The following is a 26,935-nucleotide window of genomic DNA, read 5'->3' on the forward strand; positions in this document are numbered from 1 at the left end:
GCTATGGCGAATTTTCTCGCCGGAAAGAAAAAGGAAGTCCGGTTAAACTAAACATCCGGGCGGACCCCTTGTTTTGAGCGGATTGAAACTGAAAGCAGCGGCAGTCTGGGTTGAGCTGGCTGGACTTGGCCTGGAGGGCTTCCTGTGCCGCCCTCCGTTGCCCAAGTGGGACGGAGCACCGACCTCAAGCTGGAGAAGGAACTGGCCCTCGCCTTCAGCACCATGTACCGGAGGGAGAGGCAGGATGAGGTGGAGGTAGGCGCTACTCTTCACGGTAGCGAGAGGGCAAAATTATTTTAAAGAAAGGGTCTGGAGGAATTTGCAGTATTTGGTCGATGCCTGCGAAGGAGTTTCCTCCGAGTCGGTGGTCCCCCCCGTAGGCAGGAGATTGCAACACCCTTCATCTTTGATCAGCATCAGATCGGGGGGGGGGGTTTGTGTAAATCGTTTTCCTGTCCGATTTAGAGTATGACATGTCTGAGGAAGGCTATTTCTGTGTAATACAGTAACTCTCACCGAGAAAATACTCACCTGCAAATCCCCGGAGGAACACGAGGGGGCAATAAAGAGGGAACCCGTGGATCATTCGGATTTCTGCAGCTACAGTTCTAGGGACAGGTGATTTTGATGGCAATTTTAATAAAAGTCATCAGTATCAAATCAACAGGCCTTATGATTGAGTATCCTGTTTCCAAAAAAAATGATAACCAGAACTCTCCTGTTGTGTCCTATCTATAGTATTTGATATTTAGTGTTAAACCATCTTTATCTGTCTGAGAAATTGATTACCCTATTATCCTGTTATAATTTCCTTGTTGGTTGCTTACCCCATTTCTACCTATCTTTAACTAACTTTCCTTCTGCTCCATGGGCCCCACACTAAAGTTCCAATATTGGGCCGTATTGAAGAAAAAATTATTGATAAAGATAGTAAAATATTAAAGCAGAAGAGAAGCCATCAGAGAAGAGCAGCAGGACAAAGAAAGAAAGAGCAATAGGAATAGGACACTCAGGAAGTAGTGAATATTGTACATTGCACTGTGCAAGACGATTTACACAAAGAATTTTTGTTTTATTTACTCAAGCTATCATCCTTTGAAATCTGTTTGCCCAACCAAGGACAAAGAAAAGAAAAGACCAAATATAATATTTTAATAGAAGACAAACAGAAAAGAGAACTACAATTGCATCAGAGGAATAGTCTGATTTTACTAGTTTTATTGTTGCTGCCAGAGTGAGGACAGGAAATAACAGAGTATAGAATTTTATATGTGAGTAGATAGTCCAAGTTCCCACCCAAAATATTTGTAGCCACAGACTGGAAATTATTGCAGAATTTCTGACTCTACCAATATAGATGCCTGAATATGCATAGAATTAAATTAAAATTTTATAATTTATAGCAATAATTTAATAATATATATGGATATCTTTTAAGGTAGAAAGGACAGGCTTAAAAGTCAGTTTGAAAAGATATGAAAAAAATCAATAAATAAAATTTTAATTCTTTTTCCAGAACACCCAAACATATCACTCTTTTCCTATAGCTACTCAATAACTTTTATTTAATCATTTCTGAACTCAGGCTTCATTTTTCTAAAATGTTTAACATGGCTTGGAGAGAATTTTTCCAGCCAGGAGCAATTGCTTTAATTAAAGAAGTTTGTGAAAAACATGAAATTCAAAGTGTCCCTTTCTGATCCATATCTAAGAGGTCTGCTTCAATCATTTTGAAAATGTGTTCATCTCAAATCAGGGCTGCTTCACATTTGACACATTGGGAAAGTGATTGACACCGTCTGGGTCTAATGCAAAACAGCTGTATTAACACTTGAAATAATTGTTTGGGACTCAAAATGGCAAGTTTTAATACAAAACAGTTTACATTTAAAATGTTTTGCACACTACTGGATATAAATATGTTCCATCAAGAGCAGTGCTGTATGCTTTGTAAACATTCAGTTCCCAACCATGGGTTTGCTAAATGAATATAGGAAAGAGACAATCTAGAATCCTCCTGTATATTTCCTGGATGCTCCCAATTTTCAGCAAATTGGGCCTCTTCCCTTTATCTGCTCTGTCAGTGGCCTGGAGTTTATCAGAGGGAAAAATGTGTTTGCCCCATATTAATAGAACTGCATTATGCTTGCACACTCTCATTCCCTAGAGAAGGAAGCAGTGATGTGGGCATGGTGTGGCTTGGTGGGCATGGCAGGGGAAGGATATTGCAAAATCTCCATTCCCACCCCACTCTGGGGCCAGCCAGAGGTGGTATTTGCCGGTTCTCCGAACTGCTCAAAATTTCCGCTACTGGTTCTCCAGAACCTGTCAGAACCTGCTGGGTTTCACCCCTGGAAGGAAGTGTACTGTTAAACATAAACTTTTTTTTTAATATGCAAAAGCTGATTGTATCCTATGGCCACCTGGCCTTGAAAATGATTTTAAACATAGGAAAAAGCTACTGTGAAGAAGGGAGAGGATCACACAATCATAGTGGCACTGAAATAAAGAAAAGTCTTGCTTGCAGAATAAATTCCATGTCATAAACTTGTTTTGAGCAGTAGTGCCTAGGAAACACAGGCCAGTAAACTTCAGGGTTTTTTTTTAATTTGTGGTGGTACCTTTGAATCAATGTTGACTCCTGGCAATTGCCTGGACAGGTTTCTCTAGTTTTCTTGACAAAACTTCAGAAGTGGTTTGCCCTTGCCTCCTTCATAGGACTCAGAGAGAAAACTAGCCCAAAGTCACCTAGCTGGCTTTGTGCCTAAGGCAGGACTAGAACTCATGGTCTTTCTGTTTCTACCTGGAGTGTCAACCACTATCACCAGCTGCCTCTCTATTTTATGCTTCTTGCTGTGTAGCTTGGGTTATATCAGTAGTGGGTTTCAATTTCAGCCGCTACTAGTTCATTTGCGGGTGCACGATGCTTCTGCACATGCATAGAAGCTTCTGCGCATGCACAGAGATGTCCAGGCGGGTAGGCAGAGCCTCCTGCCACTGCTACTACCAGTTTGCCCGATCCGGGACAAACCGGTAGCAACCCATTACTGGGTTATATGTCTGTAAAATTACACATGTTTGGAGTGCAATCAGGAGTTTGAGCATATATATTAGCTAAACAGGTGTTTCAGCTGTAAAAAGAAAAATGCATTGCTGGGTGTGCAGATAGTCCTCGAATTACAACTGGTCACTTAATAATTGTTTGAAGTGATGATGGGCTTAAAAAAAGTAAAGAATAATTAAGGACAACTACAATTAACTGTACTAATAAAATACAACAATAACATTCTTTCTAGCAGATGCATCCAAAGAAGAACTGATCCAAAGAACTGATTTTTATAAATTCAAACATCCAAATATACATTCTTAGCATTTCATATGAATGGAGACAGAGCCTAGATTCACCTGTTATGCTAAGCCAGGCTTTTCCAAACCCCTAAGCATCAATGGGACTAGCTGATGTTATTTGTAGTACTTATTAGTATTAGTATTTAGTAGTATTTATTAAATTATTTTCATATAAATGATTGGAGGTTGATGAACTATATGCAATTTCATGAAAAGGGCTGAAGAGTTTGGGGACCTTCCACTAAATTGTAAAGTAGTTTGGCTTTGGCTTTAATCTGATATGTGAAATTTAAAACCAGCCTGATTGAAAGAAATAATTATTTTCGGTCTAAATATTGTGATATTGTGGTCTCTCTAGATGAGGAGTCTCCAACCTTGGCAACTTTAAGCCTGGCGGACTTCAAGTCCCAGAATTCCCCAAAGTTGAAGTCCACCAGGCTTAAAGTTGCCAAGGTTGGAGACACCTGCTCTAGATTACTGTTTGTGAGCTAGATGTTTTTGGAGATTCTCAGTCATCCAGGTTATGGTTGTCCAAGAGCTGCTTTTCCAAAGGCAGTGGGATTTTCTTTGTTATCCCTTGAAGACATTTTGCTTCTCATCTCAAGAAGCTTTTTTAGTTCTTGTATGAGAAGTGAAGCGTCTTTAAGGAAAAACAAAGAAAGTCCAGTTGCTTTTGGAATAGCACCTTTGGGTCTGTGGGCTAGCTTTGCTCTTTTCTAATGCACAGGCCAAACAGTATCCAAACTTCTAATTGTGCAAAGTTAAATTTAACATGCAAATTACAGGCTCCCACTTGGCCTCCGGCCAATAGTTTCATTAGTATTGAAACTTCAAAAACACCAGGCGCAAGCACAACCAATATTCTGTAGAAAAGAGGAATCAATTCTTAGCAGGTACATAGACACCAAACACTGATTTTTAACTCAGTGGATGGATTTGTATTTAGAAGTCGTCAGCTAGTTTTGTGTTTATCTTGAGTGAATTGTTCTGATCAGGGAGGGGGCAAAGGTACAGAGATAATCCCTGATTTAACGCTGATGCAATCTGTAAATATTGTTCCTTCTTACCAGAAGTGCCAGAGGACAATGGCACAATAAATGTCACAAGCTAAGTGGTCTGTTTATTGTTGGCATCTATCTTTTTACTCCTGTCAAGTTTCCTCTAACTATTTTCTTCAGAAAAACCTTTGAAAAATCTGGGAGGATCGGGGGCATCAACAGGCAACTGGGTTAATGGGCTTTCCTCTAGTGTTTAAGTTAGCAAAAAAAGGATGCTGGCAAAGACAGCATCTGCACTTGTCATTTTAGCTGGCCCTATTTAAGGGCAGTAGTTGGGGGATTCTTCCTCCACTTCATTTCTCCTTCCCACTGAACATCACAAATTGGTGGATGGAACAGCCTCCAATTGCTCTCCTTAATGTAGAGTTGGGTGAGTGGGGGCCTTTATCTGCGATGGAGGTTTTTACCAGTTTTCCTTTGCATGAAAAACAGGTTATTGGCATGGAGCTGTCCCCTCTTGGTGATTTATCACCGGGCAATTTCTGAATATGTGTGTGGTGCTCTTATGTTCCAAAATATCCTGGGTATACGAAGGGTGCAGGATGAAACAGGAGTAGCTCTGTTGTTTATTGGAAGAACTTTCATACAATTTACCCCACATCCTCCCCGTAGTTTGTCAACATGGGAAGCTCAGCAGCTTAAAAGAACATTAGAAGCTGGGTAGATCCCCCCTGTCTCTGTCATTACCAACCTCATCAGCTATTGTTCTGCATCAGAAAAAGCTAAAAATCAATTTAGGCATGACAGGCTTGGGTGACACAAAGGAGATATCATGAAGACATAACCTTTAAAGAGGATTAGCAAGCCTAGTTTAGACATGGTAAAGTTGCATTTTGTGCACAAGCCTACAGCCCCTTGCAACCCTTTCAGGAATAACCTTGGCTTGAAATACTTATAACAGGTATTTATACCTATAATTTATACCTATAGGTATTTATACCTATAATTCTATGCGCCCCCCTCCCGTGCATGCATGCACGACCCCTCTGCACTCCCTCCGCTTTTGGCACGCAATGGCACTGTGGGCCCGATAGGCCCATTTTTCACTCTCTCCAGGCTCCAGAGCCTTTCTAGGAGCCTAGGGAGGGTGAAAAAGGTCTTCCCCACACCCCTGGAGGCCCTCCAGAGGCTGGAAACAGCATGTTTCCTGACTTCCGGTGGGCCCAGAAGGCCCGAAAATCAGCTGGCTGGAGCTGAGCTCGCGTGCTCACCAATATGGCTCTGTGTGCCACTTGTGGCACACATGCCATAGGTTCGCCATCACGGACCTAGAACAACATAATAAGTTCATTGATCTTTCAAGATGTAACAAAGGCCTTTGACAATTCGAACTGGACTTTTTTATTTAAATTTTTGGAAGATATGGGCTTCATATGTGCTCACATTTGCAAACCGATAGCAAAGGTAAGTGAATACCACCCCTGGTTTGTAACCCCCACTTTCTAATCACTTTCAGAAATTATTAACCATCCTAAAACTATTAGAGACCTTCAGAACAATAAGTGTGAAAAGTTATTGGGTGAGTTTACTTCAAGTCTGAACAAAAATAATAATAATTATAAGTTTAAGAACTTAAAAAATTGAAAGAAACAGCAAAAAGCAAATCAACTGGCTCACCTTATCTGAAGGGCTTTAAACTAAAGTTGGAGGGAAAGGGAGACAAATTTTAGCAGCTACCAGTAATTCAAAGAAGGGGAACTCGGATACAAAACAGGAAATGTAGGAAGCAAATGCAGGGTTAGTCAAAAAGGCATCAGATGCCTATGCACTACTATTTAAAGTATGAGGAACAAACGTGAACTTAAGGTTCTAGTACATGAGAGCAAACATGACGTTTCCATTACCAAAACTTGAGGGGATGAAACCCATGTCTGGAATTCTAGAAGGATTTAAATTGTTCAAAAGAAACTGACCTAACAAAAGACAAGGCGGAGTTGCATTGTATGTAAAAAATGACTACACCTCTATAGAAATGTAAAAAAACAAGGAAGAAAACCTTCTTGAATGCATTTGGGTTAATATAAAAGGAAAAAGGAATGGCATTGCCACAGGTGTACAGTACACACCACCCAGCCAAATAGATGGACTTTTCTAATCAATTAACTAAGATGTGCAGGAAGCACACTACAACAGTAATGGGGGATTTTAACTATCCTGACATCAACTGGGAGACAAACTCTTCACCAAGTGGTAGGTCAAACAGGTTCCTGACAAACCCAGTAGACAACTTTGTCACCCAAAATGTAGAGGAGGGAACTAGCAGATCAGCTATACTGGACTTACTAACAGAGATGAAATAATAAAAAGTTTCTTTCAACATATATAAAACATGTATAAAGCAAGAAAAAAGGAAACAATTGGTTCATTAATGGGAGAAGATAACAAGGATGTGACAGCCAGCAGGCAGGAAGCAGAATTGCTTAATTCATTCTTTGCATCTGTCTTTACACAAGAGGGAAAATTAATAGTTTCAAAATGAACTATTTTGAAGAGCAGTATTGTAAAAAACAGATCAGAAATACAGTCAAATTAGGCAAGAAAGTGGTAAAACAACGCCTATCCACTCTAGATGAGTTCAAATCACCAGGACCAGATGGATTATATCACAGGATTATATAAAGGAACTGGGAGGCATGATCTCAAAACCACTGAATCATATGTTTCAGAGTTCTGGAGCACGGGGGAACTACCAGAGGACTAGAAAAGAGCTGATGTGGTTCCCATCACCAAAAAAAAGGGAGGGAAATGGATTCAGGAAACTACAACAATACCTGGGAAGATCCTGGAAAAGATAATTAAGTAATCGATCTACAAACAAATAGTAACAAGCAAAGATACTGTTGTGACCCCGACTCCCGAGCCTGTCCTAACAGAGGAAGAGGACTCAGAAGGTGATGGGGAGGAACTGACAAGTCCTCCCTCTCTAGGACCCTCCTTTCTGGCAATGCCTCAGGTTCTATCCAAAGGCCAGGAGGAACAGCCTGGATTGTGCCAGGAGGAAGGCATATCGGAGCACCAATTGATAGGGAGCGAGGATGATGAATCCTGGCTTGATCCCAGGCAGCGTCAGAGGGAGAAGCGTGCGCAGCAACAGAAGAGGCGTGGGAAGGCCAGAGATTGAGCTGAGTTACGGAGCCACTCCCCACCAGGAATAAAAGTGGATGGGATTGCTCTTCAGGCTTTGTGACGGACAAGTTAAACCCTGAAAGTCACATCGTGATCTCTGAAATTCAGCTTGGATATTTTTGGACTGAACATTGACTAAACTCTTGTCTCGTGGATAATTTGTTGCCCCAGGAATGGACTGAAGATAAATCCTCTTCTGCTTTATGGGAGTGAAAACGGTCTTGGCAGGCATTCGGTAGTTTGCTGCCAAAACCTTGGTCTGCCAAGAATTCTAATCTGTTTACCTAATAAAATATTGGCAGGCGTGCTTGGTATTACGTCTGCCTGTGTGAGGAAGGGGGACAGAACAGATACTACTAAAAGCCAACATGGTTTGTCAAAAACAGATCATGCCAAACAAACATTATTATATTCTTTGACAAAGTGACTAAATTAGTGGACCAACAAAATGCTGTAGACATCATTTACTTAAACTTCACTAAGGCATTTGACAAAGTAACCACAGCCTACTTCTTGCTAAGTTAGAAAAATGTGCGATCCACCAGAAGGATTCATAGCTGGCTGAAAAACTGCACTCAATGTATAGTCCTTAATGGAACTACATCTACATGGGAGGGAAGCATACAGTGGGGCACCTCAAGGTTCTGTCTTAGGCCCAGTGCTTTTCAACATCTCCATAAATGATGTAAATAAGAGGATAGAATGAGAATTTATCAAATTTGCAGATGATACCAAGCTGGCCAGAATAGCCAACATCTTAAATGATAGATTCAAGATTCAGAAGGATCTTGACAGAGTTGAATACTGGGCCCTATCCAACGAAGTGCAATTCAATGGTGAGAAAAGTAAGGCCACACTTAAGCAAGAAAAACCAAATCTAATTGTGTAGAATAGATGGTACCTAGCTCAACAACAGTAACTGTGAGAGGGAGCTGGGGTCCTAATACAGGGGTCCCCAATCCCTGGGCTGTGGCCCACTACCAGGATTTGAGCTGTTCAGAATCAGGCTACTTGTTCATTCTTGCCCACTCCTTGGAGGAACCATCCCTTCTACCCCACCCCAGTTCACAAAGTCAGAAAGGTTGGGGAACTCTATCCTAGTAGACAACCACTAAAGTTTGAACTAGCAGTGTGTTGCAACTACGAGAAAGCCAATGCAGTCCTAGGCTGCATTAAGATCACATGAAGTGTTAGTACTGCTTTATACTACATTGGTAAGATCATACTTGGAATACTGCATCCAGTTTTAGTCACTGTAATACAAAAAAGAATACTGAGATTCTAGAAAGAATGCAGAGAAGAGCAACAAAGATGATAAGGTGACTGGGGGATAAAACATATGAATGGTTGTGGAAACTGGATATGTCTAATTTAACAAAGAGAAGGTCTAAGGTGACATAGTAGCAGTCTTCCAATATTTTTGGGACCATTACAGAGAAGATGGGTGTTCTGTTCTCCAAAGCACCTGAGGGCAGGACAAGGCGTAACAGATGGAAGTTTATCAAAGAGAGATACAACCTAGAATTAAGGAGAAATATCCTGTCAGTGAGAACAATTGATCAGTGGAACAGCTTGCCTTCAGAAGTTGTGGATGTTCCATTACTAGATGTTTTTAAGAGATTGGACAACCATTTGTCCAGAACAGTATGGTCCCCTGCTTGAGCAGAGTTTTGGATTAGAAGACCTCCAAGGTCCCTCCCAACTCTGTAATTCTTTAATTTTTTTATTTTTCACTTTTCTCTTATTTATCTCTAGTTGTCTTATCTTAAAATTTTATATTATTTTTATTCTGTGGAAAAACTTATTTAATAAAAATTATACATATGTGTATGTATGGAACAACCTAGGCTGATCCAGAAACTAAGTAGGATTGAACCCAGTTTGTACATAATTGGGGGCCACCAGTTAATTCCAGGGCTGTAGATTTAACTGGAAAATTGAAATAAACAATCCCAGGAGAAAGGGATAACAAATTACAATCCCAGGAGAAATAAACAATCCCAAGAGAAAGGGATAACAAATATCCAAAGTGCTGTAAAAAAATAACATGGTTGTATTCATAAGAGTCAGCTTTGACTTGATTTTTTTTTATCATGCATATGAGATGTTTGCCAAGAAGGATGAACTTTCCAGTTTTGCAAAGTTCATGTTGCCTGCTCAGTGAAAATGTCACAGCAAGTAGTGGTTTGCTCTACAATCCATGATTTAACCTTACAAAGGTAGAAAAGAATCCCTGAGATGTATGTAAGTCTTCCTGCTAACTTTCTTGATCTTCTCACTGGTCTCAGTTCTTGCTGTTGGGGAATGGGAACTCTGGCATGACTTATGAATTGAGACATTGGAAAGGATGCACTTTCTGGTGAATATTTGCAAACAGTTTAAAAAGTACTAATAAAATTCTAGACAGTTGCTCAGTAAAGGCCAAAGAAGAAATTATATTAGCTATGCTAAATGTTTTTTGGGGGGTGAAGTTGCATGTATGTGTGGGTGCGCATACATGTGTGCAACTGTATGTGGGTGAGCCCTTTCCTTCCCTGCTACAATCTTCATAAAGAAATACTTCTCCCCCAGGTAGCTATTGATCTGGATGGAAAGCTATTATTTGTGTTAATAGTAGTCAAAACCACAAGTGAGGAAAGAATTAAACTTACTCCCACCTACATACTTATCCATCATCTTGTTTTAAATAAATGATTGCATAAATGTATTTATTAATCCAGCTACTGAGCAACAAGTCTGGGTTGGCACTAAGAGGAAATCTGCCCTAAAAGAAAATATGTCAGGTCTCTGAAAATTTTACATTTTTAATTGCTTTCATATTTTCAATACAGCTAGAAAAAAGTGTCCGCCGACTACGGGAGAAATTCTATGGGAAAGTGAGCATCACGGATGCTGTGATTCTGATGCGGACGTTCCACAACAATCATGATCTAGTCTGCAAGTACATCACCCTTGATATAAAAGAAACAGAAGGTGAATCTAGCACTGATGCTGATACATTAGTCTGGGGGGGTGGGGGAGGGGAGTCCGCATTCAAACATTTTGGGCCATTCATGGTGGTTAGGGATACATCCACGGAGAAGAGAACAAGCAAAAGGAAGAAGCGCAGGGATTTCCATAGCCTGTTTGAAGATTCAGACAGTATCTTCTGTATTATAGATTTTTCTGATGTTTTCAGTCTATTATAACTCTGAAATATCCTTATTCTTCCTGCTTGCATGACCAGACATAGAGTTTTTATTATTAATCATATTTTTTATATTTTTGCTTCTGCAGCCTGTCCTGCCTCATAGGGACTGGAGGTGTAGGTATCTTATCTTTGTCATAAGTCCTGGGGGGAAAAAGTTTAAAAATTATTTCTAAAAAAAAAATTGCTTAACCAATCTAAAATGCACATTACTCAAGTCAGACTAACCATTGGAGTGTGTATTTTCCATTCAACATGTGCCTTGCCTTGCTTCCTTGAGTTTCTTGGATCCTTTTATTAACGTATTCATTGCACCCTACAGGTTTGCAAATATGTGCATGTAGACATTTATTTTTTCTATTTATTTTGTTTTGTTTTATTTTACTTTACATTATTATTTGTAAAATTTATTAGCTGCCCATCTTACCACAAGGCAACTCTGGGCAGCTTACAATATTAAAATTTATATTTATGGCTTCCTCTGGAATCAGAACAGGCAATCTTGGTGACTATTGAAAACTGTTGGCATAGCGTTCCTCCTTTTTGAGGAGGGAAATAGATGGAAAGTATTGTATATATGAGATGAGAGAGAGGAAGGAAGGACCACATTCTCTCCAGTTCTTAATCTCACCTAAAGGTTGCCTATCCATGTTGCAATAAAAATGCAGTTGCTTGATTTTAAAGGACTCTAATGTATGGAAAACCACAGAAATAATAACATTTGCAGAGATAATGCTGAGAAAGGATAATCCATGAGCATTAAAGATAGACATCAATTCAAATTATGCCAACTTGCTTATTTTGTCTTGGCCTTCATCCCCGGTCAACTGCTGCATGTCTTTGCCACATGGATTTCCATAAAGTATGCATTTCCCAGTTTCATAACTAGAAATCTTCAAGTTGGCTATCTGTTTATTTTAAATCTAAACTGCTCTAACTATATATTGTTGTTTTTTAGGTGTAGAGCCAGAAGATGGAGAGAAGCTCAGTGGTGATCCGATAGCATTGGTAATAATAATCTGTTTAATTTAGATGCTCTGTTTCCTTTAGGCAAAATCTGAGGAGTGAAAGACCACATTGAAAGGGATATGATGGACGCTAAATTGGGAAAGGGAATACAAAGAACCAAACTAGTTTAGCCTTAGAAGGGAAACTAGCTGTCATTCTACAGATTATTATGCTATATGATATTCCAGATGCTTTTTTCCCCTCTTCCTGCTATTTTCTCAGTATAGGGTAAAAACAACTGTTTTAGAAACCATAAGGGTCATAGAGCCCTTATGATTGTTCTCCTTAGGTGTGCTGATGTGATTAGGCAGTTCTTGTTTTTATTTCTCTTCTCCACTGAAGTCAATAGGAAGGAAATATTTACCCCAGATTTGAAGTTGGGGTAAACTGAAGCCATTCATGACTAAAGATGTAAGGCGGGGGGAACCCCATGTGTGCCTTTCACCTAAATTGCCCATGCCCTATCCAGAACTCTTCCCCAAAATCTTTTTTTCTCTTTGGAATATACCATTTAATTTTTTTAAAAAAATAATATATACCGTGTTTCCCCGAAAATAAGACCCTGTCTTATATTTTTTGAACCCTGAAATAAGCGCTTGGCCTTATTGCCATGTGCTCAAAAGCCTGATTGGCTTATTATCAGGGGATGTCTTATTTTGGGGGAAACAGGGCATTTATAAAATAGTTAAGGGATAATGATGATATAAATTCGTGTACACAAATTTAAAAGAATATAAAAATATGTAATACATATAGAAAACTAAAGGATAAATATGAGTTGATAACCAACCAATGTGAAATATGGTATGACTATACTGGTAATATATGCTAATGCATCATTAAAAGTTTTTAATACTTAAGGTATTTTATACCATTTTCTATTCAAACTATTTATCTATTAAACTTTGCAGGTACCTGATTAACATAGTTCAAATCATTAAAACCAAAGAGTAAGAGAGAAGCTATAGGTGATAGTTAATGTATTAAGACAATACTGTAAATTATATCTAGACAATATGTCAAGATATAAATTCTAAAATCTGAATTTTGGATGTAGCACAATTCCATGCATAAAACTGTAATATAAAAGTGGAAATAGAAATGAATTCTATACAGCATGTCAGTGTGTATGAGAGTTCAGGACTGGGATAGGATATGGTAACAAGGTCAGCCAATGTATAGGCATAGCAACTAAGTCAGTCAATGAGGGCTGTTTGGGAGCTGAAACAGTTTGGAGCCTGGGCGTGGCTTAGGTTAACTGATATGTATAAATACAAGTTGTGTGCTCCTATTATTGTCCTTCCTTCTGTTAACTGTGCTTCTGTGATTATGCTTCTGAGAACTGCTCTTGGTATTTTATATACTGCTCAAAAAAATAAAGAGAACACAAGCAGAAGACATCTGAGATCTGAATGAATGAAATAGCCTTATTAAATACTTTGTTCTTTACATACAGTAGGTTATACACTGTTCAAACAACTAAAGGGAACACAAAACTACTGTATGTAACGAACAAAGTATTTAATAAGGCTATTTCATTCATTCAGATCTCGGATGTCTTCTGCTTGTGTTCCCTTTATTTTTTTGAGCAGTGTATATGTCTCATATGTTATAAAGAAGTTTCTTATGTAATTTGAATCCTGCTGAAGTTCATTTAATTGTGTCGGTGTGTGCTGCAACAAACTCTGACACAGCATTACTTTACTTTTTAAATATCAAGTTCTTCTAGATTTCAAAGCACATCCCTACAATTTAGTTAGCCATTCTTTTACTGTTAAACCTTCACTAGCTTCATATGCTGCCATTATATCTACGCTACTCTATCCGTCTATCAATTGTGGTTTCCAGATGTAACATTCTAGGTTTGGTTTATTCATTCAATTACTTGCCATTCTAATTTCCCTGACAATATGTTTTTGTGACTTGGAAACTGTTCTTTGTTGTATGGTAGTAATTTCATAGTTGTCTATATTTTTGCTGTCTACTTTTTCACTTTAACTTTTCTCTGTGTTTTTAGAAAGTAGTGAATAAACTGAAGAAAGAAGAGGAGCAGAATAAACAGGTGATTAAGAGAGGAGAACAGGGCAGCTACAATTGTGAAGTTTACTTTGGTAACATTTTTTTTTCTATTTTATTTAAATCAGGTTCTCTGAGAAGCTGAACTGTCAGTTTGAAGTTTTAAGGAGAGAAAAATCTCAGTTAATTTTTTTTAGGCAAATCTAAAATGTCTTTCTTTGTCAATCCCTTTTAACAGTTAATAGACTGGTTAGCAGTTTAATCATTTGGCATGAAGAATTTATCAATTGTTGATAAGTAGCTCTTAAAACATAGGTGTGCAATGTAAGCCCTGTGCTCAGAAGCAATTTACTTAACATTTTCCACCTGCTTCTAAGTTTTTTTTTAATTTGAAAAAGAAATGAAATGGAAACCTAAGATACCGAAAAGCAAATCATTAGTCTCTCAGCATCATTATTTCCAGGTGTGCCTTTGAAGCCCATAGAATACACAGGCATTATTGGAAAATTAAAGAATAAGTAACTACATCTCTCTGTGGCCTATGTATTAAAAAAAGAAAGTGGAATGGGAAAGAACACCCAGGGGTCTACACTGTAGAAGCCATAGAGCAGCCTTATCAATTGTTTCCAAAGTTACAATTTAACACTGCTATGTATGAAGTTTAACAAATGTCTAGCTTTTAATATAATTTTTTTTTTTTTGCAGGACGCAAAGGGCAAGGATGATAAGAAAATTAAGGTGAGAATAGAAATGCTAGAATATGATGGAACAGATTTTTCAGTACTCCCCAAGTATAGCATAATTCCCTGTTCAGCTCCTCTCAGAAATAATCCATCAGGATTGACTGGTGCCAGGCTTCGGAACTCCTGGATATAGGCAGTGATGGGCCGTTTTCTCTGTCTGATTATCTTGATTTGGGTGACAGCTACAAAAATCCCTCTATCTCAAATCCTCCCTCCCTGACCCTCAGCTCCAGTGTGGTAACACTGAAGCAGACAAAATGGCTTCAGTCAGGCCAGCTTCAGGGTTGACACAAGGTTTTACACTTAGGCAGGAAAAACCAAAGGTACAAGTACAGATTGGGCAAAAGTAGCTCAAAAACAGCAACTGTGAGAGGGACCTTGGAGTCCTAGTGCACGATTACTTAAATATTAGCCAGCAGTGTGGGCCAGCAGCCAAAAAAGCTAATACGATTCTTGCTTATATAAACAGAGACATAGAATTAAAATCATGTAAAGTATTAGTACCGCTTTATAAAGCTTTAGTAAAGCCACACCTGGAGTACTACATCCAATTTTGGTCACCACATTACAAAAAAGATGTTGAGACTTTGGAAAAAATGCAAAGAAGAGCAACTAAGAAGATTAAAGGCCTAGAGACTAAAACATGTGAAGAACGGTTGCAGGATTTGGGTTTGGCTAATCTAGAGAAAAGAAGGAATAGCGATGACATGATAGCAGTATTCCAGTATTTGAGGGGCTGCCACAAAGAGAAGGGGGTCAATTTATTTTCCAAAGTAGGACAAAAGGCAGGACAAAAAACAATGGATGGAAACTAATCAAGGAGAGAAGCAACCTGAAATTAAGGAGAAACTTCCTAATAGTGAGGACAGTTAACCAGTGCAACAGCTTGCCTTCAGAAGTTGTGGGTGCTTCATCATTGGAGGTTTTTAAGAAAAGACTAGACAGCCACTTGTCTGAAATAGTATAGGGTCTCCTGCTTGAACGGGGGAGGGGGGTTGGACTAGAAACCTCCAAGGTCCCTTCCAGCTCTATTCTGATTGATTGATAGATAGATATAATGCCAGACCTGGCCCAAAAAGTAGCCCAGTTGTTTCAGGCTTCCATCATACTTCACCCCCAAGGGGGATGGTTGGTGTTTGTCCCCGACCCGGAGGATGACTGGTGAGGATGGGGCAGAGTAGCAGTTGGGGATGGTGCAGCAGAGGGTGCTGATTGGATGGCCAGTGCCGCCAGGACAGCCAGTACTGGGGCTGCTGGATCTGGTAGCACTGCCACAGGCTGGCAGCTAGGGCTTGTTCCACCAGGAAGGGGCTGGTTGCATATCCCAAACTCCTGGAATCTCCCTGACAGATAGTTGAGTGCTTAGTCAAACGTCGCAGCTGGGGTCCTCTTTCAACAGTTTCAGCCCAATCTGGAGGCCGGCGAGTTTGGCCCCGGGTGCCTCACACAATGTTGAACCCCAGAAGGGGTTCTTCTGGTTCCTCCATCCTTCCGACTTCCCACAACCAACAGGGCATTGCCCCTCCCAGTGAGCCCTCCTGCCAGTGCTCCAGTATCATGGGCAGGGGCATTGGTCTCCCTCCTGCCACCTTCAATTGGACATCAAACTCAAACTGGCCACACCAGGCTCCCTGCCTGGGGTGCCAGGGTTTCAGGTTCTTCCTTCGCCCCAATGTCCTCCAACACTTCTGACTCCTTCTCGGGTAAGGACATAGTCACAGATCTGACTTAATGTCAGCCGTTCCAACTTGGTCAATTAGAAAAGCAAGACTCTCGACTCCATTATTAATGAAAATACACTTTACTAAAGCCAAGTGGTTACAATGTAGCAAAGCCAGATCTGAATTTTCGCACCCAAAGCATCTGGTTGACTTTTCTCTTGTTCCTACCTTCCCCCTTGGTTATCTCTAAGTGCCAATTACATTAAAACAAATTGTTCTTGTAACAGTCCTGGCTTAACGGGCTGGATGGTGCTGCATTCCATAGTGTGACCTTGGAATGGCAGGTAGCCCTCACAGGATGGCATATGCCAGCTCTCTCCCCCACCACTTATACTTCCCCGCAGCTCTCTCCTCCCAGTATATATGGCAGACTGGCAGCTGGCAAAGCATGGCTGGCTCACCAGAGTGGCAATTCTGACATCAGCCCTATTATTCCCCAACCCAACCTGAGAGAGTTTAGTTCCCATTAGTGCTTTCCTCGGCAATAGATCTCAGAAATTAGGCCTACTAGGCTCCTATTTGTGTATGATCATTACTCTCTGGAGAATAATTCCAATGCCTGGCCAAATATCAGAACACTGAAAGAATTAAAACATGAAAGCTACCTAAGAATTGGAACAGCCAATTCTTTATCCCTTCATGACACATTAAATATTTTAGATATTTAATGGTGAAATAAAGGAATATTTATTGATGTTCCATCAAATTGCAAAATAAAACATATTTAGAAATATGTTGGAAGCTCTATTTAAATAGCTTTCTTCCTTACTAATCCATAGTACATTTCTCCACAGAATCAGTCAGAACTTCCATATCCACATCCAAAAACTTTCCCTTCCCTTCCCTTCCCTTCCCTTCCCTTCCCTTCCCTTCCCTTCCCTTCCCTTCCCTTCCCCTTCCTAGTTGATGAGACACATTAATTTAATCTATGGAGAAAATACTTGGATGTTTAATATTTTAGAGCACTTGGGATCACTTCCATGTCTTTCCTTTGTGTTTTCCTTAGGAGGTTGCTAAACAGCTGATGCCCTTGACAAAGGAGAACTTACAGATGTTCAATAATGCCCAAAACAATCGCATCCCTCCAGCTACTCGCCAGTTTTCCTGCCAACCCTGTGACCAGATGTGGTGGCGTCAGGTCCCAGAGAGAAAACAGGTCGGTGTGATGGCCTTAATGCACGATCCTATCTGATAAATAGAATAGAATTCTTTATTGGCCAAGTGTGATTGGACACACAAGGAATTTGTCTTGGTGCATATGCTCTCGGTGTACATAAAAGAAAAGATACATAATGATTGCTTAGCCCTCAAAGGAAGGTGGTCCAAGAAAGCTGACTTCTGACTATACTGTTCTCGTGGCCTTACTGTCTTCCTTGCTGTTTTCTACTCTTGCCTAAATTGAAAAGAAAAAGACCATGTAAGTTTGTGATAAAACAGTCCTCCACTAAATTCATATGAAGCATTGAGATTAGTATGCTCACCTGTCGTTCTCATTTTAAAAGGAATTGGAGCAAATTTTTGCAACAGAAATATTTACAAGGAGACTTTCCTTACTGATACTGAAAATCAGCAATTTCCTACCAAAGATCAGCAGTGTGTCCTCCAGAGAACTTCCAGGACCTAGAAAAATGTGGTTGGGGGTTGCCTGAGGACCATGAATTATCCACCCTTGCTACAATTTCTTTAGGATGGAAAACGGTAGCATAACTAACTTGGGGATGTGTGTGTGAGCTTTTCCTGTCTTTCATTCTTTATCTCATAGTCATTCCAAGGACTAGTTGAGGTGAACCCATCCTAGGGTTTACTCCAAAGCTGCATTTTCCTGTAGGGATTCAGTATCTGAGTTGTGTCTGTTATTGTTGCATCTAATTTGATCATTTCCTCCCTTCTTTTATGAGACATGAAACCCACCATAATCTACACAGCTGCCAAATTTTTCATGGGTGTAATAAAAATTATGAAAATAATGACTTAAAAGCCTTATTTCTAAATTGAGATCATAATATGCAGATTTATACAGGTAGTCCTTGGATTATGACTATTTGGTCAGCAACTCCTCGGAATTATGACAATGCTAAATGAGGGAGATTTACAATGACTTGTAAGATTACGGTCCTCATTTAATGATGGCACCCTTGCCTGCTAGAATTGCCTACTCTAAGTGATGTGGTCACGTGCTTTACAATTGGATCACTCACAGATCACAGTTCCCAGTCCCAGTTGCTGTTGCAACTCAAAGACTACTTGTAATTGTCAGAATATTCATGACTGGGAAGACATGGTAACAAGGTCAGCCAATGAATAAGCATAGCAACTAAATCAGCCAATTGGGAGCTGAGACAGACTGGAGCCAGGATGTGTCTTAGTCTGCAGGTTCTGATTCTGTGCAGAGAAAGAGAAACTGAAACTAAGCAGTGTGTGTGCATGTTGTCTGCTGATCAGAGCTGAAATGAAACTGTGAATCTGCTGTTGGTATTGAAAACTTACTTCATGTATTATTGTGTATATAAAGAAGTTAATGAATCCTGCTGAATCAGTTTATCTGTGTGTGCTTCTGGATTTGATTTTTGCAAGAAACTCTGACAGGTTATGGGCCCAGAGCACCCAGAAGACTGAATTGTAATTAAGATGAGAACAAGGCAGATAAAGCTTGCAGAATGGCTGCTGTTGAATTTAAGGAGAGCTCTCTGCCTCGTTTGGGACAGAAGAACTATATTGTTTGGGCTGCAAAGATGGAATGTTTCCTGAAGGCTAAGGAGCTCTGGGATATCGTTGTAAATCCACCACAGGTGTTTGCTGCTGCAGAGCAGAGGCAGCATGATAAAACAATGGCTTATCTCATCTTGAGTTTGGAAGATGAACAGTTTTTGAATGTGACTGATTAAAAGACTGCAAAGGAGGTCTGTCTGAAATTAAGAAATATGCATGTGAGTGTATCAGCATGCAATATTGTTCAGTTATCAAGAAAATTATAAAGAGCCAGTTTGCAACCAGGAGAACCTGTGGAACAGCATTTTGTACAAATGCAAACTTTGTTTGTGGAATTAGAACAGGGTGGATTGCAGTTTCCTGAGTCTCAGAAGGTATTGCTAGTGTTAAACAGCCTGGATGAAACGTGGGACATTGTTTCTGCAATGTTTGAGTGCAAACCAGAGTAGGAGTTGAGTTTGGAGGCTTTAAAACCTTGTTTGATTGCTGAGGAGAACAAACACCATTATGGAAAAAGCAACGAGGAGGAATCCCTGAGGTGGGGCCCAAGGAGCAGAATGGAAAATTCCATAGACTGGCTGTCTCCAAGGAGCCTAGCAACAGGCAAGATGTCTGCAAAGAGATAAGTAGCAGCAGAAGATATCAGATTACAGCCCAGCGAAGACTTTGCAAGCAGAAAAAACAGCAACAATGGATGTGCTTCATTTGTGGTGAAACTACACATTTAAAGAGAGACTGCAAAGAAAAAGCTGTTTGCAAAGAAAACGTTATTTGCAAGACAGGAACTGTTTGCAAGGAAAACTGCAAGATGAACAGATTGCTGTTGCAAAAGTTAGCCGTTGCAATAACAGAGACAAATGGTTGATTGACAGTTGGGGAAGTCAAACAATTGTTCACAATTCTAAATTGTTTTACAGGTTAGATTCAGCTGCTGGAAATGCAGTAGCCTTGGCAAATGGCCAGAAGGCTAAAGTCATTGGAAGAGGCAGTGTGCAAATTCCATGTTTGGAAACAAGGTTTAATGCTATATTATGTGTGCCTGAAATGGAGCATAATTTGCTATGTGTTTCTAATTTAGACAGGCAAGGATTTGAGACCACATTTGTACATGGAAGGTGTCTCATAAAGAGAAATGGAAATGTATGTGCACAGGGCATAAAAGAAGATACTTTTTATGTGTTGCAGGGACAAATGTGCACAAACATTTGGAAATGTACCAAAACACAATTCATGTGTTCATCTCTTGCACAGGAAGCTTGGCCATGCTAGCTTCAGAGTTTTGCAACAAATGCAACAATTTGCAGAAGGGTTGAATTTAAAGGGATGTAAGGCATATTTGGACTGTGCAGTATGCAAATCATCAAAGTCCAAAGCATTCCCAGTAAGCAAGTGTAGCACAAGGCAGACAACAAGAGCTCTAGAGCTGGTGCATGCAGATTTGGTTGGGCCAATGCAAGCCAGTTTGGGAGGAGCAAAGTATGTGCTGGTCAGATGACTACAGCAGGTTTGGGTTATGCTATTTACTAAAGAGTAAAGTAGAGGGGCCACAGAGATTTAAGCAATGGGTAAGCTTTGTAGAAAGGAGATATAAAGAACAGGTATGGCAGCTGCAGACTGACAGAGGTTCAGAATTCATGTCAACAAGTTTTCAACGATGGTTGGGACAGTTAGGTATAAAACACAGATGCACAAATCCGTACCCAGCAGCTGAGAATGGTGTTGTTGAGAGGCGAAATGGAGTCGTACAAACCATGAAGGACTCACTGCTGGAGGACTCTGGTCTGAGCAGGTCATTTTGGGGTGAAGCCATGTTGACTGCTAATTATTTAATTAATAGGCTGTGGAGTTCATCCATTAATGATACTCCATATTCAATGCTGTAAGGTCCGGCTATACGCTTAAGCTCTCAGTGAACCAAAAAGAAAGACTTAAACGGAGGCTTGAATAAGAATCAACATTTAATCTTTGATCAAAGACAAAAGGCTGGGTAAAACCATTCCAAACACATACAAAGAGATATGTATATGGGAGGGTTCACATCTTCAGAGAAGATGTAACCACTTTTTATACCTTTAAAGCACCAGTTAGGTCCCCAATTCTGGCCCCTTAATTTATGTTTGTGTATTCTTTGTTGCCCTGCAAAGGAATCTAAACTTCCAATTAGTCTTATCTTTGTTTACTTAATTGGCCACTTAGCGCCTGGCTCCTGAAGACCAGATTTTACCCAGATCAGACATAAATTAGGATTGAGATGTAAATTACCCCTTTGTTGATGGCTGGAGTTCCAACAGATACGTACCATGTTTTTAGATGGCACAGAAAGAGATTGATATGAGCAGGTCAAATGGCAGGGACATACGTTTGACAAATACCAGATACATTTCAGAGGCCTAATGACAATATGTTTGTAACAGGAGATACAAATAGAAAGGAATAATATATGTGATACAAAAGCACAATATATATGTTACAGGAACCTAATGATTACAGAATAACAAGCTTTTACTAAATCTAGTATATCAGTATTTTATATTCTATATTATTGTTTCCCTACATTTCACTCTTTTTATTTAAACGATGGAATGCTTTCCATCATTCTGTAAAAGAGGTACATATTTAGTAGGGATGGTTTTAAGGATCATGTGAGGTTCAGTTGGGGAAGAGTTTGGCTGCGGGTATAAAAGTCCCGAGGATCAAAAACATTGAGACAAGTTGTGGAACCAAAATAAAGATCAGAGCCATTGTCACCTTTTCCAAAGAATGTGCGGGGAAACCAGCAGCAACAGAGCAGAAAAACAGCAAAGACAACAAAAACAGCAAACCAAATATATTCAATGGGTGTCCAGTCTATCCAGTTCATCAGTGAACAGGTCAGCAGGCGATGCTGGGGAGCGGTGAAGTTTCAGCTTGAGTCCTTCCAGCTGTTGGACTTGCCACTGCTCAGGGGGCTCGGGGACGTGCTTGACTCGTGATGCGTGGACCCACACTTTGACGCCATCCACTTTCACAGCCGTGGGGGTGCTCAGAAGAACCTGACGGGGTGTAGACCACTTGGGCTGAGTGCAGGTGGGAGAGAGTTCTTTGATTCTTACCCACTGGCCCGGTTCAGCCAATGGTGGCACGTCAGCAGCTGGAGGTAAAGCGGATTGGACCTGTTTAGAGATAGAGGACAAAATCTGCGCCAGATTATGCAAATATGAGGTGATATTTCTTTCCCCTTCACTAGAATCTGGCAGGGCAGAAGCAACAAAGGGTCTCCCATACATCATTTCAAAGGGTGACAATCCTAATTTCCCTGAAGGCAGGGCTCTAATTCTTGCTAAGGCTAGTGGTAGTACCTTAGGCCAGGGGAGTTGGGTTTCTTGGCATAATTTGGACAAGTGTGTTTTCAGGGTTCTGTTCAAACGTTCCACTTTTGATGAAGCCTGTGGTCTGTAAACAGAGTGGAGGTGCCAAGGGATGCCTAAAAACTTACTGACATCCTGAGTAACCTGTGAGGTGAAATGCCTGCCATTGTCAGACTCAAGACCCTTAGGGACCCCAAATCTTGGGATAATGTGATCAGCTAAGGCATTCACCACCTCTCTGGCTTTTTGGGTGGAAGTAGGGATGGCTTCTGGCCATCCAGTGAATAAATCCACAAATACAAGAAGGTTAGATTTTGCTCCCCTTTTTGGGAGTTCAGTAAAGTCTACTTGCCAAGCCTCCCCTGGGTATCGGGCAGTTTGAAGACGACCGAGAGGAAGCGGACTGCCCCCTCGGGGGTTGTTCCTTTGGCAGATGTCACATTGAGAAACAACAGTCTTGCAAAGGCCACGCAAGTTTGGATTGCAATAGCGGGATGTGAGCCACTTCTGGAGTGGGCGAGGACCGCTGTGAGACATGCGATGAGCTCGTTGAACAAGTTTCCACACCATTTGTTGAGGGAGCTGGATTCTGTTTTGAACAACCCACCACCCATCGCACCACTTGCCATCAGGGTGTAGCTGGTCCCTAGTATCATATAGGGCAGGAAGGTGTTGCGTGGGGTCACAGGGAAGCAAAGCTGAGAGATTCCTGGGATTGACAGCAGGGCCTGATTCAGCAGCTTGGTGGGCCCAATAGTCAGCAGCCCGGTTCCCACGAGAGATTTCACTGTGGTCTGTCTGGTGTCCTCGACAATGAATGATAGCTAGCTGGGATGGCTGTCTGACAGCTGTGACAAGTTTTTCTAGCAAGGGCTTCATCTTTAGACTTTTCCCATCTGCACCAGTAAAGCCACGAGCCTTCCATAGAGCAGCATGAGTGTGTGCAGCCAAAAATGCATAACGACTGTCAGTATAGATATTAGTGCGCAGTCCAGCTGACAGATGGCATGCCTCGATCAGGGCTAAAAGCTCGGCTGCTTGAGCGGACCAGTGAGAGGGGAGTTGTCGTAGGAGGAGGGGGCCATCTCTGCAAACTACAGCCAGTCCTGTGTATCTTTTCCCATTTTTTACAAAAGAAGAGCCATCAGTCCAGAGTTGGGACTCAGGATTGTCAAAAGGTTCAGTCCTAAGATCTGCACGAATGCCTACCATGGATTCCAAGACAGCTAAACAGTCATGCTGTGGACCATCCTCGGGGGGGCAAGGCAAAAGGGTAGCTGGATTCAGCCTTTCACATCTATGAAGCTGAACAGAGTCTGATTCTAAAATCTGGCTTGCATACTTAGAAATCTGGCATGAGGTGGCCCATGCTGGGAGTTTCTGTTCAAGGAGAGCTTGAACTGAATGAGGCGTATAAACGTTAAGGGGAGCCCAGTTTTCAGAAAAAGTTCAATCTGTGCTTTAATGCCAGGCCGGGCTTCCTGTTTGATAGGGTATTGGCGAATAGAGATAGGTTGGGCACCTGGGAGGAGCTGAGCCATGTGGGGTGTAGCAAATTTTGCAAACCCAGGGATTCCTTGATACCAAACTTGGGGATTTATTTTATTTGAATCAGGTCCTCTAAGGATTGTTTCTTTCTCTAGGAAGCAAAGATAAGCTCTTTCTGGGGGAATTTCAAGGGAAACTCCCTGCTGGGAGCATTGTATAACTGCCCCCAATTTTCCTAGCAGATCCCTCCCCAAAAGATTGATAGGACATTGTGGCAATATTAGAAAGGAATGCTGGAGTGATGGTCCCTTGGTTGGTTCAACCTCCATTGGGTGACTGATCGGGGCATTCTCTTCTATCCCGGTTGCTCCAACAATGGGGGTGGTTTTAGAAGAGAGGCAAGGAATGGATTTATCGTTCAGGACGCTAAAGGTAGCTCCTGTATCAATCAAAAAGGAATAAGATTTGTTCCCCACTTTGAGCTCCATCAGAGGGTCTGGGGAAGCAATTGACCCTCCAGAGCCCCTTCAGTAGGTTTCTGGATAAAACTCAGGAGCCTGAGCTGACATGAGGGGGGCTTGCGGGGGATGAGGTCTGTATCCTCCCCTTCCCCTCATTTGTCCACGTCCCCTATTGGGCCGTTGTGGTTCGTTGGGGCATTCTCTCCACCAATGGCCAGTTTGATGACACCGGGCACATTGATTTTTCGGGAGGGGTCTCCCCCTGCCTTTATTTTGGGGGCTCAAAGCCGCTGCTAAAAGAGCAGCTTGCTTTCTCATTTTCCTATCTTCTTTCTTTTCTTCCTCTTCCTCCCTTTGGGAATAGACAGTGAAAGCTGTTTGAATGAGGGCCTCTAAGTCCTTAGCAGTAGGGGTCTCTAGTTTTTGCAATTTCCTTCTTATATCGGGAGCACTTTGTCCCACAAAGGTCATTTTCAGCAAAACATCATTAGCTGGGCTATCAGGGTCGAGGTCAGTAAACCTCCGAAATCCATCTTTCAAACGGTTCAAAAAATCAGTGGGGGATTCCTTTGGATTTTGAAGGATCTGATGAACTCGGTGAAAGTTCACCGTTTTTGGAACACCGAGCCTCAGTCCTTGAAGGATAGCATCCCTGGCTCTCTGGAGGATGAGGGCACCCTGATCTGTGTTGGGATCAACCTCATAGCTGGGGCTAAAAAGAATCAGGGGTTCAGGCCATAAAGCTGGGTCATCGTTATTAGTTTGAATGCCATGTTCTCTAGCAGCTTTGTAGTGTGCCGTGGTGGCTTTAAGAACTTGTTGTTTTTCCTCAGTAGACAGGAGTGCCGATAAGAGAGTAAAAATATCAGGCACATTAGGTCTATGAGTGGCCATCACCCGTTGAACGAGTTCAACATAACTTTGGGGGGATTCCCTGTAAGAGGGAAGTCCTGCTTTCCAATTGAAAAGATCATTGGTAGTAAAAGGTGTGTGAACAAACACCAATTCATCTTTCATAGGAACTTGTCGAAGGGGGGCTAGGACTGAGGGACCCGGTTGGTCAGCAGGTGCGTAAGTCTGTCCCGTCCTAGTGTGAGGAGGACTTAAAGCCGTCAGATCTGGATACAGAGCTTGGGCTGCTTGGGATGTTGAACTTTGTGGATTAGCCTGGGATGGCTGTGATGTTGTTGGGAGCACCTGAGCTTGTGGATTAATCTGAGGGGCAGTTGGACGCACCTGATCCTGCACAGCAGATTGTGCTGTTGCCTGAGGTGCCTGAGCCATTAAAGGCACAGCATTTACATCAGGTGAAGGGGGAGCAACATAATATGGTGGGGGAAACTCCTCTTTTTCTTCAGTCACTTTGGATAGCTTTTTCTTTTTTGCAAAAGTGACAATGGGACAAATTTTAGAAGAGGGTGTTGGAGTGAGCCCACATGCTTTCTGGATGTCTGGGCGACAAAGGAGATTGGAGAAGAAGCTAATGTAAAGCTCCTCTTCAGTTCGTCCTATGGCAGCCAGAAATTCAGCAAATTTGTTGACAAAATCTAAATCAAGGCTGCCTTCTGGAGGCCAGGTTCCTACGTTAGGACCAATTAAGTAGGTTGGCCAGATGGATGTGCAGAGGGCTTTCAGTTTATTCTTTTTTAGAACAATCTTTTTTTCTGCAATAGGCTTTACTGTGTCCCAATGGGCTAACACGCAGTCCAGAGGGGAACACGGCTTTGTTTTTCTTACAAAGTTACTCATTCCGAATGGACTACCAGCATGGTTGCCCATTTTCCAGGGGATTCCTTTCTGTCAGCTCAAAGCCTGACTAGACTTTCTCTGTCTCCTGAGGAGATTTCTCACACCTTTCCGTCGGTGCGAAGCCTAACCAAACCCTCTCTTTTTCCCTAAGAGATTTCCCAGACCTCCCCTGCGGGTCCGAAGTTTGGTCAGAGCCCTCTCCTGCACTACAGATTCTTATTCCAACAGTCACACTCCTTTCAAAGCGATCGTCTCTGGCTGATCTCCTCTCGGATAATCAGAAACGCAGATTGGATCTCCGCACGTCGCTTCGAGGGCAAACCTCTGAGGAATTTCCCTCGTCTCATTCACACACTCACAAAGCAACACTCCCCTCCCCACCCAAAAGAAAAAGTCTCTACTCACCTAGCAGAGGACAATCTTCCCCAATACCCAATTCAAGCCTCAATTAGGGCGTTCAGGTCCGGCTGGAAACAGAATCTGCCGACGGCCGACCAGGTCGAAGTCACCGGTTTAAACTTGCCGGGAGCGCTCTTGACGTCGTCTCTGGTCCTCGCCGGTTTCTTCCGTCCGCCGTTGGTGAAGGCCGCCAAACCACAAGGGGGTTGGCTGTATGGGGGGCCAAATGTGGCAACCTTGAAGGAAAACTTTGCCTTCAAGCCCCACGTTCCTTGGGCGCCAGAAATGTAAGGTCCGGCTATACGCTTAAGCTCTCAGTGAACCAAAAAGAAAGACTTAAACGGAGGCTTGAATAAGAATCAACATTTAATCTTTGATCAAAGACAAAAGGCTGGGTAAAACCATTCCAAACACATACAAAGAGATATGTATATGGGAGGGTTCACATCTTCAGAGAAGATGTAACCACTTTTTATACCTTTAAAGCACCAGTTAGGTCCCCAATTCTGGCCCCTTAATTTATGTTTGTGTATTCTTTGTTGCCCTGCAAAGGAATCTAAACTTCCAATTAGTCT

General features: G+C 41.5%; 1 protein-coding gene across 3 annotated transcripts in view; it reads left to right on the forward strand.

Annotated features, from left to right (window-relative positions):
- Positions 1–94: 94 nt before the first annotated feature.
- The window catches only part of SHFL (shiftless antiviral inhibitor of ribosomal frameshifting), a 34,465-nt gene continuing 7,624 nt past the window's right edge, over positions 95–26,935 (forward strand). For all 3 annotated transcript variants that reach the window (XR_011600050.1, XR_011600049.1, XM_070938192.1), the window contains exons 1-6: positions 95–255; positions 10,364–10,505; positions 11,678–11,727; positions 13,745–13,789; positions 14,449–14,481; positions 17,214–17,363. Coding sequence is in view for 1 of the 3 variants with exons in the window: in XM_070938192.1 (XP_070794293.1) it covers positions 223–255; positions 10,364–10,505; positions 11,678–11,727; positions 13,745–13,789; positions 14,449–14,481; positions 17,214–17,363 (453 nt within the window). In the remaining 2 variants the exon portion in view is untranslated. The remainder of the gene's footprint in view (positions 256–10,363; positions 10,506–11,677; positions 11,728–13,744; positions 13,790–14,448; positions 14,482–17,213; positions 17,364–26,935) is intronic.

The sequence above is a fragment of the Pituophis catenifer genome, unplaced genomic scaffold (genome assembly GCF_029215685.1).
Source record: "Pituophis catenifer annectens isolate HBS135680 unplaced genomic scaffold, rPitCat1.0.hap2 SCAF_2, whole genome shotgun sequence".
Taxonomy (NCBI): Eukaryota; Metazoa; Chordata; class Lepidosauria; order Squamata; family Colubridae; genus Pituophis; species Pituophis catenifer.